At 36.7% G+C, this 10,436-nt stretch overlaps 1 protein-coding gene across 1 annotated transcript in view; it reads right to left on the bottom strand.

Annotated features, from left to right (window-relative positions):
* Nucleotides 1-580: 580 nt before the first annotated feature.
* The window catches only part of FRS2 (fibroblast growth factor receptor substrate 2), a 98,553-nt gene continuing 88,697 nt past the window's right edge, over nucleotides 581-10,436 (bottom strand). The window contains exon 7 of the mRNA XM_075931650.2: nucleotides 581-9,940. Within this exon, the coding sequence (XP_075787765.1) occupies nucleotides 8,990-9,940 (951 nt within the window). The 3' untranslated portion in view covers nucleotides 581-8,989. The remainder of the gene's footprint in view (nucleotides 9,941-10,436) is intronic.

The raw sequence follows: 10,436 nt of genomic DNA, 5'->3' as shown, positions 1-10,436 counted from the left end.
GTGCTGTTAATTCAGTCACGACACACTAACTTCTTGTGAGTAAGGGGACGACAACTAATTTTGCTATCAGTCTTGAACAAGACTTCAGTTCTATGGAAAATATCCCATATTTCTTAATTAGTGTATCAATTTAAATGACACCACACAAAAAGTAATGTTTTTCTATATATTACGAAGATGTAACACCTCAAAAATACTTACAAATATTTTTATGGCCACCAAGGAAAAATTCAAAACTTAAAAAATTATATAAACTCATGGAGGATAGGTCCTTCAATGTCTATTAACCATGTGGGCGGGATGGTATCCCTTACCTCTGCTTGTCAGGACTGGGAATGGGCAGCAGGGGATGGATTACTATGTCCTAGTAATACTACAAAAATAGAACAGAGGCATCTTTGTGATAATCAGAATCCAAAAAATACAGCAAACATACGACAGCTAATAAGGCTATGGGTATGCCAGGGACAACAGTGAAAAAAAAGGACGAATATTTTCTATTGGATTGAAGGTACAACACACCCAATATTGAATAACGAAAATAATAACTTAGTCACAAGCAAGAAAGCCACATGCTCACTACAATGTAAAATCATTTTTATTGCCATGCTACAATTTTTTTTTTAAATGAAGTTGGCACTGATGAAGGTGGAGAACAATGTTGGCAACATTACACAATACATTTTTTAAATGAACATTTTGGTAAGCTATCAGTAATGGAAATGCAAACCAAAATTAAATTAAAATTCTAATATGCTGATTTCAAACAGCATAAAAATACTGTATTTATGCAGAAAAACACGGAATGTTTGTAAAAGATTAACCATATGGGGCAAAGTTCATGACAATTTTATAAACAATTTGGCAATGGTACTCCCACTATTTAGACTTTTTTTTATAAAGAAATAAAAATCTAGAAAGCTACCTTTATACAAAGTTGTTATATTTATGCCTTTAAAGTAGGAAAAAACATTTTATAATGCAAATTAGAACATAAAATAATCTTACAATATCATACAATATAATGACAGTAAAGGAACATAAAACGTGATTTTGGCCTTTATAGAAATATATATTTTTGCATTTAATAAATGCATTTGTGGCACAATGGTGACTGCTGTACTATAACTACCACTCAGCTTTCATGCTAGAGCTGTATTCAGTTTTACTGTAATTGCAAATTTGAAGTTTAGGTTAAGATGAAGACAATGGTTCCGAAGTAACAGCCCTAGGTGATGCAACAATGGAATGAGATGTTATACACTGTATTGTGGGATACCATACAATACTTTTCAAACCAGAAGCATTTCCTATACATCCAGTAATTAAGTACCAATATCTTACTAGTAATAATGTCTGCGTTACGATTTGGCAAACTTCAGGGAAAACACGTTAGTACCAAATATATAGTAAACTTTATGTGTGTATACACGCACACACGTACAATCTAAAACTTGCATTAAATTTGGAGTCAAGGCTGCTGATGCCCATTCCTAGCATTAAAAATACAAGCAATCCTGAGCTGTTTCTTTCACACTTATAATTTTCTTTCATACATAACAGCTCAATCAATTACATTTTTACAGTATTTTTAGGTCATTCCTGGATAGCATGATCAGCCAGATACTCTGGGATAGTGCAGTCATTTTGCACTCATTGCCAGCAGAATCTGATCAGATAGCACCTGGTTCAACAGATGTTGAAATTAACAGAAATCTCTCTGTGGGTTGCAGTGGTGAATGAATATTTCTGTTGGCTTCAATGACACTGTTTCCAGCTTAAGATCACCACAGAAAGGCTCCTACCTCACACCCCCCCTCTGCTGCAGTAGAGAGGATATCATAGCTGCTATATACTCCTATGCTTGTCACCTGCTGTGATTTTCGACTGGTTTACAGTTGGTGGGGGGAACATACCTGGAAAATAGCGCCAGACTCAAGGAAAGGAAAGGTAAGCTTCATGACAACTTTGTACTCATGCTTTAAAGGTGAAGATCTGGCCCTGAATCTCTGTCATCGTCTCCAAAATTTATCATTGTCATTTTCAGACACCAACCAGCTTTGGGGTCCCATTTTTCTAGGTGCTTTACAAACACAAAGGAAGACTTAGTCCCTGCCCCGAGGAGCATACAATCTAATTCTTAATTATATTTTTACATCATCTCATTTGTATATACATGTATTTGCTACATTAAATAGAAATACAGCAAAGTAATGGATATATCAGAAAACTTTGTCACAATGTGTATTATCACACTAGATAATTATTAAAGCTGCAAGAAAAAATTTAAATGCCCTTTGTAAATATATAAAACAAAATATAGAGAAGTCCAATATTTGTTTCATGATTTTTAAAGATCTCTCAGACATATTTCCACCTATATACCTACATATTTCCACACAAAAGACTGCATTAAACTGGAGTAAACACTAGGATAATGTCCTAATAATACATCTGACAAATGTCTTAGTCATACTTGAAGTACAATTACAAGAAATATTAACAGAGGCATGGTCAGAGTTAAGTCTGCTATGTAAATTTTAATATCCTATTAATTTTCTATGCCTATTGTCTGGAAGAAGATAATTTCTAAAGACGGTAAAAATTTTAAATCAAGTTTTCCTGTCTCTTTACTGAGTACTATTTAAAAATGGACACCAGCAACCTTAACTCCATGTTAACACAGCTTTTTGTGCTAGAATTAATTTCTCCCCAGGCCTTTTTTTTTTTTTGAGAACGTAAAATAATTTGATGTGAGCACTCCTTAAATGAGTTTGATAAAATATTGTTATGAATACATCTGTTAAATTTGAATGCCTAAGCTGTTATTCATGGGGAAAAAAACTATTTAAATGCCAAAATCAGTTTCTATCAGTCAACAAACAGGCTTAAACTTTTCTTGGCTTCTTCTAGTGACAGGCAAGAGAAATGAAATTTTCCCATAAGAGATCAATTAGGTGCACTACAAGTTTCTACGGTATGGTTCCTCAAAATCATCTTTATTTGCAACCATAAGTAACAGTACAGTGCAGAAATAGAGTTCTGCTAGAGATTCCAGCTTATATGAAGCAGACAGTTCTGTTACCAAACAGAGCTCCAAATCATCACACACTCAATGTAGTAACTCAACTAAATGAAAACCTGTTCACTCTTCATTGAAAAAGTGAAAGATGACAAAGGCAAATTGTCCTCTATTGATACTGCATTTTCCTGGACTAAATATATCTACCCTGGTACCGAAATGAATATTGTGGACTGGATAGTCAGTGGATGTAAGTTGGCTAACTTCACTGAAACCAATGCTCTGTCTCACACTTAGATACCACTTTCAGGTTGTCATGCCATGAAAGTATTATTTAATTTACCTTAAGTTGAATGAATTGAGTGTAGATGCCTCCAATTTTTTCAGTGCCTATCTGGGTTGTGAGTGAATATGAAAGCTTGACTGGGTTGAAGGTGATGGATTATCATAAACACTAGGGAGGGTGAAACTAGCTCTTCAACAAGAGGAGATGAGGCTCCAAGGAACATTATTAGTGTAGATGCTCATGCAGTTGTTGTAGAGAGCAGGGCCACAAAGTGGTCCTGCTTTGAAATTTTGACCTGAGCCCTGTGTATGCTACTGGTGGCTCAGAATAACTGCACTCTATGTTGCAATAAAATGCTTTGTGTCAGATCTGAACACACTGATAGTCAAATGTCTTAGCATGTTTAAGGAGTAAGTGCAAAATGTAAAGAAATCCTTGGGAGTCTGATGCTTTATTACTGAATAGTTTTGTCATTTATTGAAATGAAAGCAAGAATAGGGCCATATTGTATAAATACTGTACCATATACTGAATATATTATCAGTAAATGTGTAATTTTTTTTATTTAGAAACTGCAGAGAAGAAACCAAAATAATGTTATAAAACTAGTTAAAGTTTTCAGAATTATTCATTTTAAAATCTATTTGATGCAATCACTAAAAAACTGTAATATAATTTTGGATCTCTGAAGTATGTATTTGTTTTTCTTTGTGTAACTGACACGCTACCAGGAAAGGGTTAAGCAGCTTACAGAAATAAATGACCCAAATTCAATCTTGGTGTTTGTATTTTTATTGTTAGAGGTTAACATTGTAATCAAATGGGTCCTTTCTATTCTGTAGTCTGTTAATTCAGAGATCAAAAGGAGATCTTAACATTTAAATAAACTATAAATATAATAATGTCACTGTATTGATTTCTCTTTGAAGTATATAGCAAATTACCTATGAACCAGTGATACTTAGGAAATAAGTGTACAAGATTGCACTTTGAAGAGAAGTCTGGGGCTGTAGAAGTATGAAGATATTTGTAACCAGATCCTTTTAACCTCAGATCAGCTTGATGCTTTATCAGGGAAAACTTTATGTTAAGAGTGAAATCTCCAGACCCATCTGGATCACCCTGAATATGAATACTGGATTATAATCTATGGACTAATTCTGGAAGAACTCTTTGCAACTACAAAATTCAACATATCTATTATGAATCTGAACTCCATAGTCCATATTCATATCAATGTATATTGCTCTTAACCAATACTCACTTTTCTACAAAATCTTAGTTTAGTTAGTAAGAATTGGCTGTAAGTATGTTTGGATAAGTTCTGGAATATTCATTAATTTGGCAGGTAACGTGTTCAATCCTTTGGGATTGGTAGATTTTTTATATGATGTGTAAGATTTTGATGAATCTGCATCATATTTTACTTGGGTATTTAGATGGAGGCCTGAGGTTGGTTATTTTAAGGGAACTGTGTTGTTGACTCCTGAGTATCTAGTAATATATTATAGAAGCTGTTTTGTGCTGGTTTGGTAAATCTAAATATTGGACTATCCACCAGCTTTGAGGATTGTTTGTCCTATTCTTTGCAATTCACTTAAATTGAATGAGTGTGGCTCCCTAGGATCCCAGTCACAGTAACCAACGGATTAAAAGCCAGCTTTAATGACATTTTCAATGCAACAATAACAGTGCAGTCTTGGACAGTGCCTCATATCTTATATGCTGCAAAGAAGAATTCATTAGAGCAGTTCTTTGAAAAGTAGTATAATTCATTAACACTGCATGTTTCACTAGCTGTGGCATATGGGGAAACTATTTCTAGCTTAAAGATCTTATACACTGGAGGATCAGTAGTGTGGAAGAGGTCTGTGCCTGAAAGGCACGGGCCAACTGCACATAGTTGAAATGTAGCAGAATTAGAAGAAATATTGCCACTTTATGTAGGCATTGGTTAGGTAATCTTCACATATTATGCCAGTTATTTTCCAATAAACTGTTACACATCTATTGCATCTTGCTCTGTGCTCCTGTGGGTCCACAAATAAATATGCTTAAGAATACAGTTGGGAAATTTCAGCTCAAAACTGAACCACCAGGCCTACAGATAGTCTAACGCAGTGGTTCCCAACCTTTTCCAGATGGAGACCCATTTTGACAAGTCAGGAAGACTTGGTGACCCAGGGCAATTCAAAAAAAATGTGTGAATGGCTCCTTAAGAGCCACCTAGCGACCCTTTTGAAATGTAATGGCGACTCATATTTGGGTCCTGACCCATAGGTTGGGAAATCCTGGTCTAACATCACAACAGGGGTGGGGAGCAAAACACACACACAAAAAATACACAAAAACCTCATGGATGTGGCCCCCAACTGAGAAAGACACTCTCCACATTCCCCTCCCACACTAGAGCCTAAAGGGGCATAGCCAAGAAAAATTGTGTATGCTCCAGCCCTGCGGTGGAGCAGCAGGGGAGCTGGAGTGCCAGCACGGGCTCCCCAATGCTGGGGGGGCCTGAGCCTCAGGGGCCAGATCCAGGCCACCCCTGCTCTAAAAAGACCAAGTCTCCAAGGGTAAAGTGCAACTACTTCATGGAAAAAATTAAATAAAACAATTCCATAAACGAATTGAGTAGTTCCTATCTCTATCCAGCTTAATCAACGTCATTACCTGCTTAGGGAAATGGAAGAGGTTTAGGGATGTTCTTAAAAGAATGTGTGAAAGGAGGTAACAGTCTGAACCTAAACACCATACTTAACATCTTTAATGCTAAAATGCACTCTGTATGTTAGCGATATGCTGCACCTAAAGGGAAAGTGATTTATTCTACATTTGTCTTATTAAAAGTACTGCCAACAACAAGCATTCAAATATCATTAATCGGATTTTAGCTTATTTTTAGACATCTCCTGGTTTTTGATCCTTTAGGAATCACATTTTCAAGCTTTTTTTTCCAGAAGATAATAAATGTAGCTTTATTTAGAAAAAATAAAAGGAAAAAAATGAGATTTTTCAGTATTCACAACTCCAGGATCTAAAGTTAAGAAAAATGCTAAATATTACAACACTCAAAACTGCAAGAGTTTGAAACAACATTATTTTGAATGGTCCACAGTAGGTCTTGGCTAGGAAGCATGATGTAGTGGCTAGGGCACTGGACTAAAACTCAGGAGAGCTGGATTGAATTCCTGGTCAACCATAAACTGTGTGTGACCTTCAGCAAGCTATGTATAGTCCAACTGTGCCTCAGTTTCCCTCATCTGTAAATTGGGGATGGTACTTCCCTACTCTACTGGACCATTTCAGGATAAAATCCATTAATGATTAAGACACTCAGATACTATAAGGATAAGGGCCATAAAAGTCTCCAGATAAGCTAGTTGGTGAGTTAAGCATCCTAACCTTTTAAGAGCAGGAAATATGCTGAAATTTTGCCTTAGCTCACAAAATTGGCAAGAACGTGTTGGTTTCATTCTAGTTCTTGCCCACTTCACACATCCACCACATCATTTGCAACAATTGGCAATCATAGTTCAAGACAGATCCAGGATTAATATATGTGTGATGTATTGCAAATCAAAACAGAGGTGCAATGTCAGGGCTGAGCAAGGAGTAATTATAGCACCCTATACATCTGCACTGTCTGTTTCTAATGAATGCTACTAGTCCCTCACTTTGAGCACCTAATTCATGCAAAAAAATGTATACAAGTGCATAGACTAATAGTGAAACGATTATGAAAAAGTTTCTTGATTTCAGTGAGTTTTTCTTACATTTTCCCCAGCTAAATCTCCCCTTCCCTTGCTTCTGTGAAGTGTACTGATTGTGCATCCGGATGCATTTCAGTATTGAAGTTTGTAAAGAACACTGGAAATCCTTCCTGAAGAAAAAAGGCCTGGCAGATATAAGTGAGGTTACCATTCTCTCTCACTGGCGTGAACAGGAAAAATGTATTGGAAATATCACTCCTACTGCTATTATCTGGCTGAAGAAAAAAGAAAATGTAATAGAAAGCAGGAACGTCCTTCATAGTATTCAAAGGACCGGAAACAGTGTTTTAAATGAAAGTTCAATTTAAATATTGCATGAGGACCCTAAGGATTTTTTCAGGACCCTTTCCATGGTTTCTTGAACGTGATTTTTTTCTTACCCACAGCTCAAGGATTATTATACATCACACAAGTTCACATATTAGTCAGTTTCTTTGAAATCACATGCTCAAGCTTAATCTCTTTTCTTTCTGGTCCTGTGCTGCAGCTTCTGTACTGCTATCAATTCTATTAATATAGAGAGTAGTGACTGTCAAGGGTATACCTGGCATGTTCAGCAGATGGATTCTACCTGGATGTCTTATAACATTGAGCAGCAATTAAGCCATTAGAGGTACTGAGTTTACTACATGCAAAAGGAAAATATGTATGCTCATAGATATTACCTTCAGAAAATTCTTTACATATTTTAAGTCACTAATTCTCTCTAAACCCAAGTACATCATCTATAGCTCCACAATGCTAGAATTTAATAATTGCTGCATTGAACTACCAGATGCAGTTCTTTGCTTCCTGTGATGAACTATATTTGATGCTTCAGAGGAAGACACAAATACATAATACACTTTTCAACTTGCTGTAGGCTGCTGGACACTTACACTTTTGAGATGTAAATCAAACAATAATACACTGGAAAAAGGCAACCCTTTTAAGAACAAAAGTTCCCACTGGACCTTCAAGAGTGTTTTTTTTACCATGTGCAAACTGAATAGGAGCAACACACACAAAAACCTGAAACAGTTATAATTATGCACAAAAACCTAACTCTTCTTAATTTACAGACATTACAGAATCAGTTAAAGAAGATATCTCGCACATGAACATGGAAAAGTGAGCAGAACTGTGAAACTGAGGAAAACCTTATTCACAGATACAACCAACCTGTGTATTCCTTCAGAAAACTCAGATTAAAATTCTGCAAAACTCTTTTGGAAGCTTGATATGGCCACTTGGAAATCTTTTCTAGCAGAAATGACTTACGGCTGATTTCAGATGCAATTACAGCTCTGACGAAGTGAACTTGATGTCACCCCTCAGTGTTACAGAAATTAAGAAAACTTTAAATCTGAAGCTTGTCCAAATGATACAAAAAATGAACTGACATATACAAAGAAGCATGGTGTTTATACCCCTTCACATGAACCAAAAAATATCAGGTAAGTCTAACTGACTGGATAATGAATTACTCACACTCCTCATACTGGAGTAGGCAAAATGAATGAAGAGTGAAGGTCCAAATATCAACTTTGCAAAATTAGGGCTACCAGCTAGTAATGTACATCACAAGGCTTTATAAAATGTTATAAATGCCATTAATGACTATAGGCACATGGCCAGAATATTGATAACTTCAGAACTGGCATGTCACTCCAACTCTAATCAAGTAAAGAGGCACTGTGAAAAGTGGCAATGCTTCTAGTTAGCAATTACTACTACATAGAATGAAATAGTGTTATTTAATGAGTACCTGCTCTACATTATTTCCCTTTAGTTAAACAAGCTCATGAAGTATTCAGAAAAAAGTCTATTAGTCTATAAAAGGCATTAGTGTTAAGAAATGCAAATGAACTATTTGCATCTTCAATTTTATAAACTTCACAAAAGGTGCAAATGATTTAATGCTTCCCAGGCTCACATAGGCAGGTCAGTACTGTTATGTCTAGTTTTTCTAGATGTACCATCATCTCGTGGCAGTGCTTTCTGCAAGCTTGACATAGCAGCAGTTCTTTCAATGTCTATCACAGCATACAGCTCTGTGCGCCTGGTTGGAGTTTGTGGAAGTGGAGTGGTAGGAGTTTTTGGAGTCTGAGGGTTGTCGGAGTCACTGCCACCTTCCAAGTCAACCTGTATATAATTGAGCTGCCTGTGTTCTAAACTTGGACGTCTAATATCAAAGTTAAAGACTGTTGGTGTACAGTCCCGACGTCGTGTAAATTCTACTTTATGAGCACTTGCTGGCACAGTTACATTCTCTGTATTTACGTAATTATGCATTGGATCTAGGTTATTGTGGTAACCATTCAGAGATGGGGTCTTTGGTCCTAAATTGTCATCTTCATCTCTACTTAGCTTGCGGGCTTCCCAAACAGGAGGCAAAGATGGCAAATTTTCATAGTTTAATAATGCAGTTCTTCTTTGAGCAGAGTTGTTGATATTCTGGGTATCTGAGGTACTTGTTGATGTCAAACGACCTCTCCTGACTCCTGAGGCAGTAGGAATTGATAATCTATTTAGATTTTCATACACGAGTTTATTACCAGAAGGTGTTTCTTTACGTTCATCGCTGTCATACCCAGTGTCCCATTCAGAGTTGTTCATACTACTGCCACTAACTTGGTCTCTCCCAAGTTGCTCCAGTTGCTCTCTTTCCATTAATTGTCTTTGAACAGGTGTTGGTCCTAAAACAAATTTGACTCCTCCAGGCTCCAAGAGAACCTGAGCATCTCTATCATCAATGCAATTGTGATCTTCTGTTGTCTTGCTTGTTTCAACATTGGAAAGCCTTAATTCCAGTGGTGCATGCACACTTGACCTATTTTTTCTTTCCTCTTGTACACCAGTAGTGTTGACATAAGTGTGCACCTGTAAAAGACACGTTCAAACATTAGTTGCACTTTTTTTTTTTTAATCTCCTTACTCCTTTCCTTCCCTCAAAACTTGAAATCTTTCTCTCTGGCTATCTGAAGAGTGAAGAAAACTATTTATGGGTGACAGAGTTTTGGTGATAAAAACCCAACCAGTTGGGTTGTGTTGAGCATGGAGCTTTGCTACTGGTCTTATTTTTGCAGTGCTGTTTAAAATAATGTCAGAGGTGCCCAGACCAACCAATGAGAACATTTTCTAAGCTCAATTCTACCCTCTCTCTGAAGTCTGGTCAGGGTACAGCTCCATGATCCAGTGGCAGGCTAGCCCCAACAATGGTCACAGCAGCTTTAGGGCAGCTCTGACTAAAGCCACCGATATATGTGGAGAGACAGGAGAGCTAGCTAGCTAGCTCTCGCTCTCTCTCACACACACACGACTTTGCTTAGTTTACATGAGCAGATGTCCACTCTGAAAGGAAAATTTCTCTGCTGGC

The sequence above is a fragment of the Pelodiscus sinensis genome, chromosome 1, assembly GCF_052426305.1.
Source record: "Pelodiscus sinensis isolate ZL-2025 chromosome 1, ASM5242630v1, whole genome shotgun sequence".
In the NCBI taxonomy this organism is placed as follows: Eukaryota; Metazoa; Chordata; order Testudines; family Trionychidae; genus Pelodiscus; species Pelodiscus sinensis.
Note: the sequence above shows the minus strand (reverse complement) of the source record. Positions and strands in the feature narration are given on the sequence as shown.